Genomic DNA, 17,859 nt, shown 5'->3' on the forward strand with positions numbered 1-17,859 from the left:
AACATGTTCCTTCAAAAACATGGACGCATATGCTGGCTGAGAAAGTCTAGAATAAACACCAGAATGCCAAAAATGGAAACAATCACATACCGTAAAATACCGGGCAAGCGCCCACTCAAAATTTAGAGATAATCACGAAAAAATGGGTGATGGACGCTTCTCCGGTCATCAATTTTACATATCGATGTACTGTGCATATATTCTCAGATCTTACAAATTCGGGTATGGGCGCTTAGTGTGGCATGGGCGGATGCACGGTATTCTATAATATACAAAAAAATCTAAAAAAAAAAAAAAAAAATCATAAACCATGTGAACAATTGCCAACAGCTACTTTTTAAGCTTTTTTGGTTGTTGTTGTGGCAATTATTTCAGATTTTTGAATGCTCATAAATGGACCATTCCCAGTTTTTCAGGTTGACAAATTCGAAAAACAAAAACTTACAAAAACAAGTTCTCTGAATTCCGAATTAGAAAACACTGTTTATCTCATCGGCCTACTCCCCAAATTAGAAAAAAAAACAAAAAACAAACAATAAAATATAGAAAGAATAGCTCATGATTTAAATTCACATGAATTACTTTGGTTTTTGCAGACCTTTTGGTAGCTAATGAAACAAAATTATAGTTGAATAGACATTTCTATGGTCAATTTGAAGCAAGCGCAACAGCCGTTGGCCAAAGCAATTACATTTCCGTGAATGTAAGACTATAAACCAAACAACGAAAAAAGCCTTTGTAAAGTGCATCCTCAGTTTGTACAGTGCTTAGTGGCTCAAGGCTTTACAGACTCTTATAAAAAAAAAAACATGGTACAGTTTTGAGGTGCAGTAAGGCCTGTTCACACATACATCGGGGCACTAAACAGAGAGCTCAATTCATGCTATGTGAGCACTGTATTAGTGCTCCGCTACATGCGACTGCTTTTTTCAGCATACACACACAACGCAACATGATCTAAGCACTTATGCAGTGCTGACTTTGCATTTCTTCAGCACCATGTGTGAAAAGGCCTTTAGGGAGAACAAAGGCATCACGGCCAGGCCTGCAGATTTGTTGATAAAATAGAAATGGACGCGACGTCGCAAAAGCATCCAGGACACAAAATGAAGAGACTAGAGTCGTTGAATTTCGAAGAGACGAACTTCTGTATCGTACCAAATGGGAGGGTCAACATTCCTGAAAAGAGATGCAGACAATTTTTACCACCTCCATCGATTTGCTTTAATAAAAAAAAAAAGGGGTTATTAGATACGCTCTTAGCTTCTTAGGTACAGTTAGTAGTGTTGTGCAAATATTATAATTTTCGAATATTATAATATAAAATAATAAGCTATTCAATATTCGCTTCGAGGTGAACTGCGATATTCATACTTTTTGAAGTGTTGGTCGCGGCGGGTTAGCCCCGTTGAGTGCGCTTCTCACCGAGCACCTGTACACTGCGGAAAAGCACCACCCGCGGAGCTCGTGGGCTCTGCGGGTATTGCTTCCCCGCACTGCACATATGTTCGGCGAGAAGCGCACTTGATGGGGCAAACACGCCGCGATCATGCGAGTGTAAATGTAAGAAGAAATCTATTTGACAGCTTGCATTCATCATTCGTGCCCGTTATTTTTTTTTTTTTTATGTTAAATTTGAAACAGGTGTAAGGACATTTGCATATAGCAAGCAAATTTATAAATTCCCTTGATTAGGATAGCTGTGACAAATCTGATATTTACATACAACAGTTCATATAATAGTGATATTAAAGGTAACTGAGCTTGAAAGCAGACAAATGGAAGGTTGCGAACAACCTTCACGAGTTTAGCTGATTTTTCGTTCACGCATGGTGCTCGGTAGTGAAAGACTAAGAAACTATGTTTGATTTTCGATTCAAATCAATTCAAAAGGTTTTGGCCAGAAACAGTATTCGTTTCGAATTTGCTTCAAATTTAAAATCCACTATTCACACATGCCTAACAATTTGGATTGCAAGTTTTCAAGCAAAACACCTGAGATGCACTTGCTAGGTGTCAGGTCAAACAAAGATTTCTGGAAAATATATATTATATCACAGCAATGTTTATATATAAAAATGTAGCTTCGCGGGATATTTGGAGGAAAAAGGGTATAATTTCCTCTCTCTCCAGTTATGGCAACCAAAGCTGCTGAACACATTTTCAACCCTTCAAAGAGATCAAACATGGCACACCTTCCACGGTAAAATGTGACACTCCAGATTAATCACATCCATAAATAAAACCTAAAACACTTGCTTTCATACTAAAAAAAAAAAATAGAAAGAAACGTTAATGCAAATTACTAATTCTGAAATAACCAGGGTCGTTATTCGATTCAAAAAGCAATTTTTCAAAATTAAAAATATTTTTCAAAAAGCTTTTGAATAGAGCAGTTTATTAGCATTGCAAGCTTCTTTTCACTTGTTCCCTATCACTAGGGTTCCGTGTTTTCGGATAAATCCGAAAAACATTCGCTGGTAAATTTTCTGTCAATTCGGATTTATCCGCAAAAATCAGAATTTCGAGGTCACAGCGTCAAAGAAAACTGCAGAAAAGACGTCGAGGTTCCTTCCGGAAAACATTATTTATTTGTTTCCGAATTTTTAAATTTTACGCAGTAAAATAAACTCAATATTTTAAAGAATTAGGAATCTAACAAAAATAAACTCCGATAAACCCCGAATTCCCAACAAAAAATAAACTCACAAAAACACCCTCCGAATTGCACGAGAAATAAATTCAGAAAAAACGGAATCCTACTTGTCACGTGCCTTCCGTATGCCGCGGCAGTCTTCCTGGGTACGATCATCATCAACACAACTGGTTTGTCTTATCCGTCCAAGTCTAGAGGCAGGGTCAACTGGACACTTTCCCACAAAATTGCTCTTGCTCGTTTTCGGAAAGCATAACACGGTGACATCTCTGTCTATAAATGGGACAACAGCTGCTATGGTGCAGCTGGCCCGCACGAGCAAAGTAGAAGCCCCTGGCGCTGGTCCGATTCCAGTGGCTCGTGTGTGCCAACATCCTCAAGATGCCGACTCCCACACTGTTTTAGTTTTTGCCTCCCTCTTTACTCGCGCCACTCCAATTCTAGTCGTTTCACCCTATGATTGCTCTCTTATAATGATTTCTTGGAACTGTGAGGACACTCCACTGTATTCTTCTGGACAGTATACTCTTATTTATAAACAGCCTACTCGCTCTTCAAGAACAATTAGGAAATTATAACATTCATGTTCGAATCACTGCCATCACTATTGAATTCATATTCGATTCGCTTTCAAAAATCGCTATTTGCACACCCCTAGAGGTGAGTGATAGAAAACTCAAGCCGTCCACATGGCAAACTTTGTTTAGAAAGACTAGCCCTCAAACTTTAGCCTACAAAAAAAAAAAAAAAAAGAAAGAACAGAGAACTATATTTTAAGACCACGGAATGATTGGAAAGAAATACGAAAGCCCTACTAGTAGAAACTTTGCTAGAATGATGGCTAGCAAGATTTGAGGTAGCGCTTGTGGGACCAGGAGCCTGCCGTCGGCACTAAAAAGATGACACAATAGATCTTTTCCCATGGCACATACTGTAATTACACGTAGCATAGGCCGACATCTGCACCAGTAAATTTTTCTTAATTGAAAATCTAAAACACGTAGCATGTGCGTGGCACGTAGCACGTGCGTGGCACTTAGCACGTGCGTCTGTAAACACCTGATTTTCGATATTTACTCTGAATCGTCTATACTGCTAATGGCGTATTCGCACAGCAGACCTTTACTGCCAGAGAAAACCAAGTATGCTATAAAGCTGCAAGGAGGGAACGCCATGAGAAGGGGGGGCAGTTCAGAGAATCGGAGCAAGCATTCACACGACAGAGTCGCATGTGGTTGAGTTGGCAAAGTCTTCTCGCAACATATTTGGAACCTTGGAGGGCTCATCACACGAAAGGCGGGGAAAATAGAAAAGTCGGCAGCTCGATTCTGCCGACCGTAATCCTTCCCCGAAAGGAGGGGGCCCGGTTGTTTTGAAGCGGCAATGGATATTCCGTGAGCCAATCGTGGATTCCCCGTGACTTCACTTGGTTTCGAGGAATCAGGGAACATCCATGACGGGAGCACATGGCTCGAAAGTATAGTATACTAGAATTAGGGGGTAGTGCTGGGGCCAACGCAGCTCTGCAATGGGAGCCTGTGAGGCCGCGCATATCGACAATTTGCGGTGGCGCTGCGGTCCCCTGCACCTGAAAGGGTGTGTGGGGCAATGCGTCAGCCCGCCTAGTTTGGCGGAAATTGCTTTGTGTACTTGAAACACTGTACTCAGTCTGAGTGATTGGTGATACACCAAATTTTTGTGCTGGCACATTCTTTCCCGGTGAGATTTTTGAGGTCCCTACCATTTCGCATACACTGCGGACTCTAGACATTAAAATTTCACATCTGTAGACGTTAAAATTTCATAGTGAAATACTGGTGCAACGCTGGCGGAACTACTGCTGTGCGCCGGGCTGCAGAACAGGCTAATCGCGTGTGAAAGGTGGGTGGAAAGCGTCAATCTTTATCGTTCCCAAGGGCAGAGACGTGAGAGACTCCTTTTTATATGCTTGCAAACACTGTACCAGAGTGACACAAACATTTCGTATTCCCCGCTTGTCACAGCGCCCGGGCCCACCGCACGCCCTTCAGGTGCAGGCGCCGGTGACGACATCTGTAAATATTGATTCAACGCGCCTTGCGGGAGCCACGCCGGTTCCAACACTACCCCCCATTTCTAGTACACTGTACCGATAGCTCCGCGACGATTGGTTCCCTCCTCGGAGAAAAACTCCGTCGTGCAAATACATCACAGGGCAGGCGCGCGGACCTCCGTTTCCGAAGTTCTTGGTGCTCGGGCTATTTGTGAGAGGTGCCTTACCTGAGGTAGATGACTCCCCACATGTAAGTGCGGAACCACATGGTGGTGCCCGAGTTGGCCTGGTACTTGCGGATCAGGATCGGGTGAGGCACCGGCAGCAGCCCCACCAGGGTGCCGTGCTGCAGGAACTTGAGGATCTCGCTCTCGTCCGTCAGGCCCCTGCCGCGGGATGTCCGAGACGCAAGGTTACCAAACGGGTGGACGGAGGATGTCGGCCTAACCCTTCGTATCGGGCGGTAGCCTGCGCCACCTACCCTATTTATTCGAAAATAGGTTGACCCTTTGATAAACACTGCCCAGGCGTGCATTTCCCCGCAACGCATTAGAACAGCCAATCGTTCAGATTTATAGAAGAGGCCCGGCGGATGGTAAGGAACCGAATGAGATGCGTGCAGATCTCGTCTTTTTTAATCCAGATGCTGTCTCTGCTTTGCCATTTGTTGCTACTGTTGTAATTCCTAATGATCGGGTTGTGTGGGCAAGTAGACGTGCGAGTCTGCTCGTAAAAAGGTCGACCTATTTTTGAATAAATACGGTAGCTTAGAAGCATTTTGACCCCGAGGAACATTGCCATACCTTCCAGGACTTTCCAACAAGTATGTTGCAAAAACTGCAATACGTTCTGCATAAAACATTGAGTTGGACTAGTTAGTTGACTATTAGACTAAAGAGTGAAGATGCACAAAAAAGACACAGACAAATGAATGAATATATATAAAAAAAAAGGACTGGTGCCAGCCCTCGTGTACACCGTCCAAAACTTTTGACAAAAATGTGTTCTAATCATGTTGCAAGTGGATTACCAACGACCTTGTCCCAAAAAAACTTTTTATGCTATGCAGCTTATACAGCGTTGTCTAGGCATAGCTTTCAGTGGCTCTAATCCCTTAGTCACACAGGCATCCCTAACCGCAGTTAAAGGGACCACGAAGGCAATTTGGAAGTTTTATTTGACGATTAAAATGTGCGTTGGGCACGTCCCACACACAGTTCACCAAGTTCTAGCCCGAACAGACGTTTCGGCGCCGCACCAATCAATTGAACAGGTGTGGTAATAATCGCGCCGGGAACGAGACGGTGGCAAAAACATGAACTAAAGTGTGCTGCATGACGTCAACACATGACGACAACGGGCTCCTTGTCAGGTGATTGGTTCAAACGAATGACATGTGCCTGGCGTTGCGGCGGTGTCGGGTGAAGAGTCACTCTGGGGCGGCGACTGAGGTGTTGGTGGCCAGCCTGGGGCGCCCTCGTAAATCGCCAATCCAGAGTTTCGCGTCCCGAAAGGCATCTCCTGTTCCGCAGGCGCGAAGTTGCTCAACGGGAACTCAAACTCGTTTGCAAGTACGGCGCTGTTGTCCATTTCTTCCAGGTTGATCAGTCCGATGACAAATAATATGGCCGCTGCTTCCCAGACCACCGTGCACTATAGTCAACCGTGGGAACTGTGCCGAGCGTCCACTAAATCCTACCAAAAACCAACAGTGCTCCTCGACGTCACCTCCCTTTCCAGAGGCAAAACAAGAGAAGAAATCCGAAAGTTTGTTTCGGGTTAGCAAATTTATTCGCAGGCACAGAAATAAAAGTCCCAGAATTCTAGAAAACATTGAGAGGCATGCTAGGACCCCAATGCATCCAAAAATACCTTCTTTTAAAAAATTTTGAAATTGCCTTTGTAGTATTTTCAAGTGTGATTTCAGTCACACTTAAGGGCCGACTTACAAAATACCCCACAAGCTTGGCGCAGTATGGCCATAGTAGCTTTGCGCCATAAAGCCCGTAATCAACAACAACAAAATACCTATCTTTCAACGAGGATGAAAATCCTCCTTGTCACCCTTCCTGTTTCCCCCTCTCCCACTCTCAACTCGGTAGCAAGGGGACTCCTTTTGTTGCTGCATCTTGGGGCTGGATGATCCGAGACAAACTCTCGGCTTATCCAGCCCCAAGATGTGGCCAACAAGATGAGTTCCCCCCCCCCATCAATGTACCAGTAGGCGAGGGGGAAGCGGGAAAGGTGGCGAAAAGGATTTTGAACCCCGGTTGAAAAATGTTTTGCAGGTTGGGCTTTAACCGCGGTTAAGGGCGCCCACGGCACCAAGAGTACAAGCGCCACCGTCTGCACCGCAGTGCACGCAACCAGGGGAAGGACCGGCTCACTTGTCAATGCAGATCTTCTCCACCTGAGGCACCAGGACCTGCAGCAGCCTCATGATGGTCTGCAGGGGCAGCTTCTGCTTCCAGCCCTGCACCCAGTCGCTGGTCGGGAGCCACTCGGAGGACGGGACCCTGCTGCTGACGCTCTTGCTGCGCTGCTGCAGGGGCGGCGGCTTCTGACGAGCGGAGACGGACGACGCTGCCTCGACACCGTCCGAACCCTCCGAGGAAGAAGACGGGCTGCCTCTCCGCGTCGTCTCGGCGATGCTCTGCGGATGGGGGTAGAGGTTCTGATGTGAGGCTGGATAGTCGTATTTCAGTTCTGATAACCCCTGCGCTTCACTACAGTCACGAAGGGAGACTAGAGTTCTTGCTAGGTCAATATCATTTCCAAGCTAGAACTTCAGTTTTCGCGGAGCTTTCTGCTGTGAAAATGGGAAACAATAAGTACATATCAAAATTGTTTAATACTTTTTCCGTTCAAAATATATTGTCATATTTTTAGCTGGTTTAAACCAATGTCTAAAAAGAAAATTGCGTTTGACAAATTAAATAGTATTGTGTTAGAATTCAAGACTCTGCTTTTTCATCAAACGCCCATTTATTTAGCTTCATCCCTACGTATGACATTGCATTGTAAACTTAAGAGTTTCTCTAGAAAAAAAACACTTCACAAAAAGCCACACAAACAGGTGTTTTCCCCGTGGGCAGGAAAGAGTCAACGGCCGGCGCCTGGAGTTTTTTCCGACTGACCTGCTGGGGTGGCTGCCCTTCCGGTGAGAGAGCTTCCAGGCTCTGCGAAGGAGGGTGGGCGTGCTCCTTCTCTGTCATCTTGTCGATGCCTACGCAGAGAAAAGTTCTTCAAGGCCATGCCGGCAGGCTTGCAAAGCCACAAACAGCGCGGTGGGGAGACAAAACACCAAACAGGTGCCAGGAAAGCTTTTTCTTTAATCAAACTGCACTAACTACGACTGTAATTGATATTTGGCATGTTCCCAAAGAAACAATTACAGCGCCTTTTTCACTGCAAAATGAACTATGTATTGCCGAATGTAACACTAGCAGTCTGGACCAGTTGCCAAAATGCAGGACTGACTGTCATCTTATTCAAAATTGATGTGATTTTCTGGAATTTTCGACGGGAAAATGAGGTCCGAAATCGACGCCCATTCATCCCCATGCATTTGTGGGCTTCATTGGCCATTTCCCCATAAAAATCGCTTATAACCTGTGAATGAGACAACGGCTAATTCGGGAACTTTGACATCTGGACTGGACCAGCTAGATTTGGGCGGAGATCGCGCGTTCATCAATACATACTTTATTTTTGCGACAAAAAAAAACAACATACTGTTGAGACCAGTTATAACGAAGTCAGTTATAACGAAATAGCGGCTACAGCGAAGCAATCACGATTTCCCATTCGCTTTTGCACTTCGTTAACCGAAGTCGGTTATAATGAAATGGTGGATATAGCGAAGTGAGTTCTGATTCCCGTTGACTTCGTTATAACCAATCTCAACAGTAGAATTTCTTTTTGAGGGGAAACCCTGTGCTACTACGTTCGTCTTTAAGATAACGGGCCACCGAAGGCTGCAGGGCCTTGTCACGCAGAGCGATCTTGTCTTCTGCTCCCCTACGCAACACATACTGTCTGAATGGAACAAATAAAGAAACAAGCATTAGATAGCCTATGCTGTTTGATTTGAGACGTGTTTTTCTAGAGCGAGCACCCACACTGCGAAGATACGTTTGAAAGCCGTGATTTTGTGTTGTAGTCTTCACTACCCTTTAAGTGTAAAAGTGAACAGAGCATACCCCAATGCACTGTTTACAAGCAAGTGGACTTTGGCCACACCAGTGGGCAGTGTGCAAGCACAAAAGCTAGATTCCTCGGATACGGAGCACACGTGCGTGCGCCGTGCTGTGAGCAGCGCCACCGCTGCGGCATGACGATGACACACGTTGGTCTATAGTGCGGGGTGAGAGCGTTCCAAGGTGGTCCTACCACTCAAGAACATGCACGACAGCACCTCCTCTCGCATCTATCTGCTCGAGTTCCAACCCCTCAGCAGAATACCGGCAACTTGAACTTCTTTGAGAAACAGAAAGGACAGCTGCATAATGGTGTCACTTAGCTCATTAATAATTCCTCTCGGTTTCAGTTGCCTACACGACACATTACTGTTGCAGGGAAACCATTGGATCAATCGGGACATCTGTCGAAAGGGAATTTAGACATTCGCAACTAATTCACACCAATAATCCCAGGTTTCACAAGTTTGCCCCATTAGACCAGATTACAAGAGAAAACAAGCAACCAATGTATTTTCTAGCCATGTACGGATAGGGGATTTTGAGTTCAAAGTGCATAATGGTTTTGGCTGAATATTTTTTAATTGAATATCGAAGTTTCTTTAAGTCTTCCACTATGGTGCACCATACAAAAACTCTGCTGAACTCACAAAGGTTGTTCCCAATCTTCCACTTGTCCAGTTTTAAGCTCAGCTAATTTTAATGCAACTACAGTTAAACCTCGATGTAACGAAGTCGGTAAAATTCACAATTTACTTCGTTACATTGAAATTTCGCTAAATCGAAATTTGGCTTTAGCATGCGAAAAAAAAATTCCGAAACATTTTACGGGTATGAAAACTCACCGAAAATGACATTTATTTTGGGGCAAAGTAGTCCGCGAGTTTTGCTTGCGCCTTGTCCGACAGTAGCAGCGGCGTCATACGGCGTTCGAGCGCCCAGAGCGCTTGCACGGCATCTTGCTGCCAATGCGACGCCGTGTACCTCCTCAGTACGTCCATTGCATCGAGCACTTCCCGAGTGCTCGTGATCTCGGCAGTTTCTTCAGGATGGCGTCCAAAACGTTTGCTTTCTCATCCAAAGAAAGAACTTTACGTTTCCTTATGGCAGCAAGCACGTGAGTGAACCGCCCGGTTGAAAAATAAAGCTGTTTAGTTTAGGCGGTGCCAATGTTTCCAACCTACACAGCACTCTTGACCGCACAGTTTACTCAAGTTTACTTGCCCTGTTGCGCCCCTTGCGCCCACAGTGTGCTTGCGCAAGACGATAATCGGTCTTCTCCTAGATGGCACTGCCCGTGCGGTCGCGCGGTCGCGCCATCACGTCGCTCCCCCACTGAAGTTGGCTCCCGCGCTACCCGCAGTACAGTGGACTATGATGATCAGTGAATGTCAGTGGTGATGCAGTTATGCCGTGTTAACTTTTTGCTCGGCATTTTCTGGCCAGCCCCGCGGAATCCGCTTTGCCGCATGCCTCGCCGGCGCTACCGGCGCCGCATCCTCGGGCAGCCTAGGAACGTTGGAAGGCCTGTCCCCGTGAAGTAACCTATAGAGCGCTCGCGTTTGCGCATAATTTTTTTTTTAACCACAATTTTTTTGCGAAGTTGTTTTTTAGAGTTGATTTATTTATTGCCTTCTATGGCAATGGCGCTTCGTTATATTTAAATAGCAGCAAAATAGACTTCGTTAAATAGAGACTAAAAATACATGGGGTCTATGGGCAAGAAATTATGAAAAATAAAATACTTTGTTAAATCGAGGATTTCGTTACATTGAAGTTCGTTATATCGAGGTTCGACTGTATATAAACGGCAGCGTGTAATAGACAGATTTGTCGCAGCTATCCTATATGAGGGGATTTATAAATCTGCCTGCCATATGCAAATATTTGTCTATTTCACATTTGACAAAAAGAAAACAATAAAAACAAGCATAAATGACGAAGCGGGCTGCCAAGACATCGCTGCCTAATGTAATAAATACCTTTGCATAATTGCGGCGGGGTTAGCTCCGTTAAGTGCACTTCTCACCGAGCACCTGTGCACTGCAGGGAAGCAATATCCGCAAAGCCCGTGAGCTCCACGGGTATTGCTTTCCCGCAGCTAGGAGGTAATCGGTGGGAAGCACACTCATGGGGCTAACTCGCCAAGAACAACACTTCGAAAAGTATGACTACCGCAGTTCACCTCAAAGCGACCATTGAATAGCGCACTATTCGAAACTACTATTTGAAGGTTCTAATATTCGCACAACGCTACTCATTAACAATTCCTGTCAGTTTCCGTTGCTTACATGTCACATTACTGTTGCAGGGAAACCATGGGATCAATCGGGGCATCTGTCGCAATGGAATAAAGATATTTGCGACTATTTCACACTGAAAATTCCAGGTTCCACAAGCTTTCCCCACTAGACCGCATCACAAACGAAAACGAGCAACAAATGTATTTTTGCTCACGGGGCGTAGCAGCCAGGCTGGCATTAAGGGTGGCGCTGAGCCCGCCCTCTGTGCCGGTCGGCGGAGCCTGCTCTGGAAGGGGCGGGGCTTCTTCTCCGGTGGGACTGCAGGGCACGCTGGGTAGGGGAGGGTGCTCTTCGACCGTCGTCCCCGCCCCTCCGGCTCCGGACCCCGTCCCCTCCTGGGTTTTGCTGCGTTTGCTGAGCGAACGCTGGATCGTGCTCTGATCCGTCGGAAGGTTGGCCAGCGAGTGGAACACGTTGCGCTTGCGGATCACCGTGTAGACAAGGTTGGAATTGCCTGGAGTGAGCAGATGTTGCAGCATTGAGGAGCAAGAACTTACCAGCACGATTGAATACCTCCCAACTCCACAATTTTCAAAAAGTAAAAAGTGAAGTAGTAGTACCGTGGGATGCTGCGCAACCCCCCCCTCCCAAATTTAGAGAAATCCCCTCAAAATAGGGTAGGGCTCCGTTGGATACGAGCCGAAACTCGAGATGATGGCAACAAAAGTGGTGGCAGTAAAAAGTAAAATAATGCAGTCTGGGCTGTGCTGTCTTAAAATCTGTCGAAGACCCAAAACGCTCCTCAGAGTCCAATCATCCAGTCACCCAATTTCCTGAAAGACAGTGTATCCACAAAGTGACTTTGAAAGCAGCTAAATTCAACAACCTTACAGGCAAACTTTGGCATCGTTCTCCCAATGCACGACTGTTTGGTTTAGCGGCCAGCCGTTAATAGAATGCGCATTAAGAGGCGACATTACGTTCGGGCGTCAATCTCAAACGTCGAGGACCGGAATGCGACCGATCTCGGGAATGGGGTTACGAATGTCCCCACTGACCGTCAAACTGGTACTGGATGATGTTGTTGAAGATCTCCAGCAGGAAGAACACTAGATGGTGGTTGGTGGCGTTCGAGTACAAGAACCAGGGAGTACTGAAGGCCTGTGGACAATATGGACAATCAAGCACGCTTTTTGTGCCCACCACCCATCAGGCAAAAACATAAGGATGCACTGTTAGACAATAAAGAAAACAATAGTGCAGCCGCTGACCAATTTTTCAGACGCTGATAATTCGAACTTGTTTGATATTGCGGACCCAAAGGAAGAACCCTCACCTACCCGATAGAAATAGTGCATATTCACGACCGACATTTCAGACAGCTTGAAGTCCGAAATTTAAATTTTTCGGACAAAACCGTCACAGGTGATTGACAGGAAACGCCATTGAGAGGTGGCCATTTTGGACTCTACGTTGGCTGCACGTGGATTAACTTGGTTTGGCAGCCCCACTTGAGCACAGCTAAGTCCTACCACAAAGTGACGCTATGCTGCGTCTTTCTCTTTTTTTTCTCTAGCTGCGTGTCGTTATCGTTGTCATTGTTACCCTTTTGCTTTGTTCATTCGCCATTCTGCAGTCGTGAACCTGCACCTCACATCTCGTCTCATTGAATTGTGTTTTCAAACTACGCTCGCTTGGACATCGTGGCCCCACCTGTTCTTCCACCGCCGCAAAGCGTTGCTAAGAGGCGCAGGGATTACTCGACCATAACGCTATAAAAAAAGGCAGCGATTCTCAAGCTAATAAAAAGAAGCCGAACGCAAGCGGAGGCGTAACCTGAAGCAAGGCACTATTAATGGCTTTTTTAAGCCCGCTTGGACGTAATAAAGGCAAGTTTATTAATCTGCTCATTTTCCGGATTGCTATGCTATTCGGACATTTTTTGGGACCCTGCGAAGTAAGAAAAATCGGTCGGCGAATGTATACGCACGGTCAACAATATATACACACAATCAAATTGACATCAAATACATCCTCGGTGATAATGCTCGCAAGTACTATAACCTAGAAAACTGAATGACAATATTATATTTCTCAAGAGATACTAAGAGAAATAACATGGCACAAATGTATTCCAGGGCGCCCAATGAGAAGCTGCTCATATCATGTTGGATCGGCTAATACTAGCGTAAACACAATCATCCCTACGGGAAGGCCAGCATGCCAGGAATTAACGACATACTGTATTTACTCGCATAATGACCGCACCCCCCACAACGGGGCTTCTTTATTAGGACTTCTTTCTTTTTCACGCTTAATGAACACACTTTTAATTTTTGGCTCCGCGAGTCTTGAAGCCAATTTTCTTTTGCCGCCAATTGGCCAGGCCAAGCCAAGCAAAGCCAAGCCAAGCCGCTCTCCTAATGGCTGCAATTGCGTGGTTGCGGAAGTGATCAATTGTGAAACCGAGTGGTGCAGCGAACCTGGGGTTGAGAACTGCCCAGTCTTAGACGACTTGGACTTGACATCAATCATCCATCGGATGCATTGATGTCAACAAGCACGCCGTTGTCTGTGATCCGCTTTCGGACAGTGACATTGTGAAAATGTTAAGGCCTAAGAACGGCTGCGTCGCTCTCTGTGCTGAGTGAGCTTCGTAAGGCGCTTTTTCTGTGGCAAAAGGCACGGCAAAAGCACCCTAAAAAGGTTCGCAATTTATAGAGCATGGTCACCGTGGCGCACCCACGACCAGCCATGAGTGCACCTCAGCCAGTGAAGACCTGCCATGTCATATTGGCACCTAAAATAACATTCGGGCAAAGTGTCTAAATGCAAAAATTTTACCCCGCATAATGAACGCACCCCCCAAATATCTGTCAATCATTCGAAAAACAAGTGTGTTCATTATGTGAGTAAATACGGTATGACCGTTAATACTGACCTATTCAGTCGTTTACCCGCAGCACAGCATGCAAGACAAGACAATTAGGGCGCTATTTTTTAATGTGTGACTTTAAACATTAAAGGCAAGTCCCTCTAAAGTATTGATGGCTACATATTCTTACCGAAGCTGCAAAAAGGCAAATAATGCATTTTTCAACCAAAGAAACGATCGAGGAAAAAAAAAAAAACACAACTTGCCTCGAGTAAATGCAGAAGTTTTGTGCTGGCAACCATGGAAAGCGTCTTCAGATATGGTGAAACTGAAAAATGGCACAAGACCCTTAGCATGAGAATGTAGTCGTAGACACTAAAAAAAAAACAGTAGTATAAAGTGTGTCCCGTATGCACGCTACATGCCTGAAAACCTGGAATGACCAATATATACCAGAACAACTGCTGCTCCAAATTACAAAAAAAGCATCCCTCCCATAGAACCCTCATAATCGGACCACAATACATTTTTGTTCATCGAGCTGAAAAAATCTCCAGAAATAAAATGACGTCATGCCGACAAAGCTTCGTCCGGTTCCCAAAACCTACGGCTAAGTTTGCCGAGTGTAGAGGGCCCGAATTATTCCACAAGCATAAACTTCGGCGATGTTTTTAAAGAAAACTACATTTATTATCTACGGCATCGAGACGTTCGCACTAGCTTAAATTTCGTCGATCAGATTACGTTTAGCGTTCCACCTCTCTTCACGGTAGCGATAACGACCGCCTAGTGCGAGCGCATTGTCAAGATGGACGCCGCTGACTCACCATTGACGATGATGGTGAGAAGGCAGTCAAACAAGGGCTGTAACCTCTGGTGACCGGTAGTCACTATCTTGTGGAACACCTGCAACCGGCCAGAGGCAAAACTCATGCACAATACACACACACACACGCACATAAAAAAAAAAAAAGATTGACAAGACTTACGATGACCAGTAGGTCGGCGTGTGTGCCCGTGAAGACTGGGATGTCCATGGGGACGCTTGCGGTGTACGGCTTGTTGAGGCGGACCCCGAAGTTCCGCTCACCGCTCAGGAGAAGCAGGATGAACACTCCAATGTGCACAAGGCCCACGCGGGCTGAAAAAAAATCGACGGCAACTTCTGGACAGAGTTTTCCGATGCACAAAACTACAATCGTTCTAATGTACATTTGTCTGTTTTGAAAGGCTTGTGATGTTATTTGAACAGGTAAACCTTTTATTCCTATTTAATTTCTTCGTACTTTTTCATTCTTCGCTAGCATTTCGCATCCCGGACTCTGTTTTTAGTAAACTGCAAAGCTCTTGCCGGGCATCTACGCTTCTTGTCTTCAGCCTTCTTCTGCGCATAGTTCGAAGGGGCACCATACATTCTCTTTGTTGATATGGTGAGAGCTGGAGACGCAGAATCGCCACATGCATGTGGCATTTATCACTTCAAATGGCATTGCTACGCCTCGAAAACGGATTGATGTGCGCCGTTGCTAGACAGTGACCGATGGGTAGACGGGCAGAGGACAAATTTCGAAGATTTAGTTCCGTTACAATACATGTCACGCATTAAAAATCAAACGGAAAGTGGCCTGCATCCTGTCCCACACGTGAGCAGATGGTATTCACTCTGCGGTTAATCTTTGTCAGGTTGTCCAGCAGTACACCACAGAAAGTTTAAATTACGGAGATACCTGCGGCAGTGCAATACGTCCAGGCAGATAAGGGAAGGTGAAGCCACGATACGCTGCGCCCACGGCACACCCAGAGCAGAGAAGAGCTTGCCGTCAGGACTTACGAAAAAAAACATCCACGTGGATCTGCAGTCGCTTTCTTATTGTTTTGCAGGGTTTTCTGAGAATTTCGATGTGGTGCGGTGGAGGAGCCGGTAAACGCAAGGCCCCAGCAAGCAGAAGAACTCACATTGATCGGCCCTGGCATCGTTCAGGTGGTAGAGCGTGGGAACCAGGATGTCCAGCACCTCGGAGCTCTTCAACACGTAGAACAGAAATTTCTGGAACAAGGACAGGAGGCCAGCTGGAATGCAAGACTCCCAACTTGGTTCTCAATTCTGCTTCGCGTTTTGACAATCGAATGACTACGAGGGGCGTCCCGAAAGCTCTCGGCCTGACCCGGAACGATGCGACGGAGGTGAATTAACTTATGGTACGTTTTGACATAGTCCCCTTTGAGCTCCACACACTTTGCCTAACAATGCTCCAATGCCTAAACCCCTTCAAAAAGAAAAAAAGAGAGGGAAGTTTGGTTTTTGTTATCTACAATGACGTCATCATCACAAAAAAAGCGAACACTAAAAAATTTTTTTTTTCAGCTTGGGGAAAAGATGGAGGTTAGATGAGCCGAGATCTGGCAAGTACGGAGGATGGTTGATCACAGAGAAGCCACAGGAGTGGATGGCAGCAATCGCCACAGCAGCGCGGTGGGGATGGGGGGCGGGGCATCATCTTAAAGGAATAGCACCCCCTTCCGGAGCATACCGCGACGCTTGGCCTTGATGGCGTCCCGCAGGCGACGAATGGGGGTTGCGCAGTGTTTCCGGTGATGCTAGGCCCTTTCTGACAGTAATCGCTGAGTAGCACGTCTTCCAAATCCCAGAAAACTGTGGCCACCACCTTGCCTGCTGATGGAACGGAATGAGCTTCAGCGGTGGAGAGGAGTTGTGTTTCCACTGTTTGGACCGGGCTTCGCCGTCGGGTAGAAGTGGTGGGCCCACGTTTCGTCCACAGTTAAAAATTGAGCACAGAAGCCTGCGGGATCTTACCTGAGCAGATCGAGAGTGTCCCTGGATGTGGTGTATAGCGAGCACGTTTTTGGTTGCACGAGAGCACTGGAAACCCATCTGGCGCTGACCTTGGGCATGTTAATACATGTTCGGTCAAGATGCAGTGTAATCCGGATTTTTGTTTTGCCATCTGCCATTACCTGATTGTGCACATGGTAAATGTTTTCTTGCGCGGTTACTTCTGCAGGGCTGCCAAGCCAGGGGTCGTCTTCGAGGGTCTCCCATCCCCGAATGAATTGCGCGGCCCACTTTTTAATTGTGCTGTAGGATGGGACACCCTGTGCCTACGTCGCCACCATGTCTTTGTGGATGCCTGCTGGAGTTTGGCTTTTCCGAGACAAATAATTTAATCACCAAACGTGTCTTCATTTTCCCTCTTTTAGCTCGACTGTGCGGGTTGCTGCCTGTTGGCGGCTGCCACAGGAAAACCGTATTGCGCGCATGCACCATTTTTGGTGCTGCGAACCTTAGTACTCATGTGCTCACACGCCCGCGTCAGAACGAGATTTTTTTTGGGACGCCCGTCGCATGCAGCTCTCGACTGAGTAACAACATTAGTGGAGCATTCAAAGTACTATTTTTTGTCTTTTGTAATGTCATTCTTATTAACATAAATTCAAGGTGCCACTCTTTATCAATACAAATCATGTTCTCAAAACATCTTCTGGGTGATCTATTAACCCTGAATTTCACCAGCACCACACATCCATACAACTTGGATGTAAAACATTTCTTTAATCCACCCGATGGACAATTAACCTTCAGCACTGTGCAGCTGCGTTCTAGTGTTTCTGAACGAAACTCAGTATTCTCACCAGTTATAGATCTTACGCACTACAATATACTTGATTTCCTGATACACAATAGGCCTTTATAAGGAACCTTCACTCCCCGGTCGCAATCCAAAACCCAACTGCCCATTTGGTCCATCCTTGTCTTCTTCCCGTCCTGCTTTGTCCCCTTGTGGCCATCTTGGCATGTACAGGTCACGTGCGCCTAGCATTGTCCTTCGCCAGAC

At 46.0% G+C, this 17,859-nt stretch overlaps 1 protein-coding gene across 1 annotated transcript in view; it reads right to left on the bottom strand.

The window, feature by feature from the left end:
- Positions 1–353: 353 nt before the first annotated feature.
- Positions 354–17,859, bottom strand: part of LOC8032376 (protein HID1) — a 33,480-nt gene continuing 15,974 nt past the window's right edge. Inside the window, exons 10-19 of the mRNA XM_029978160.4 lie at positions 15,962–16,052; positions 14,995–15,146; positions 14,833–14,911; positions 14,272–14,333; positions 12,189–12,291; positions 11,345–11,644; positions 7,826–7,914; positions 7,076–7,341; positions 4,916–5,074; positions 354–1,179 (exon numbers count right to left, since the gene is read on the bottom strand). Coding sequence (XP_029834020.2) covers positions 1,116–1,179; positions 4,916–5,074; positions 7,076–7,341; positions 7,826–7,914; positions 11,345–11,644; positions 12,189–12,291; positions 14,272–14,333; positions 14,833–14,911; positions 14,995–15,146; positions 15,962–16,052 — 1,365 coding nt within the window. The 3' untranslated portion in view covers positions 354–1,115. The remainder of the gene's footprint in view (positions 1,180–4,915; positions 5,075–7,075; positions 7,342–7,825; positions 7,915–11,344; positions 11,645–12,188; positions 12,292–14,271; positions 14,334–14,832; positions 14,912–14,994; positions 15,147–15,961; positions 16,053–17,859) is intronic.

Source organism: Ixodes scapularis, unplaced genomic scaffold (genome assembly GCF_016920785.2).
Source record: "Ixodes scapularis isolate PalLabHiFi unplaced genomic scaffold, ASM1692078v2 PGA_scaffold6__148_contigs__length_123643588, whole genome shotgun sequence".
Lineage (NCBI taxonomy): Eukaryota > Metazoa > Arthropoda > Arachnida > Ixodida > Ixodidae > Ixodes > Ixodes scapularis.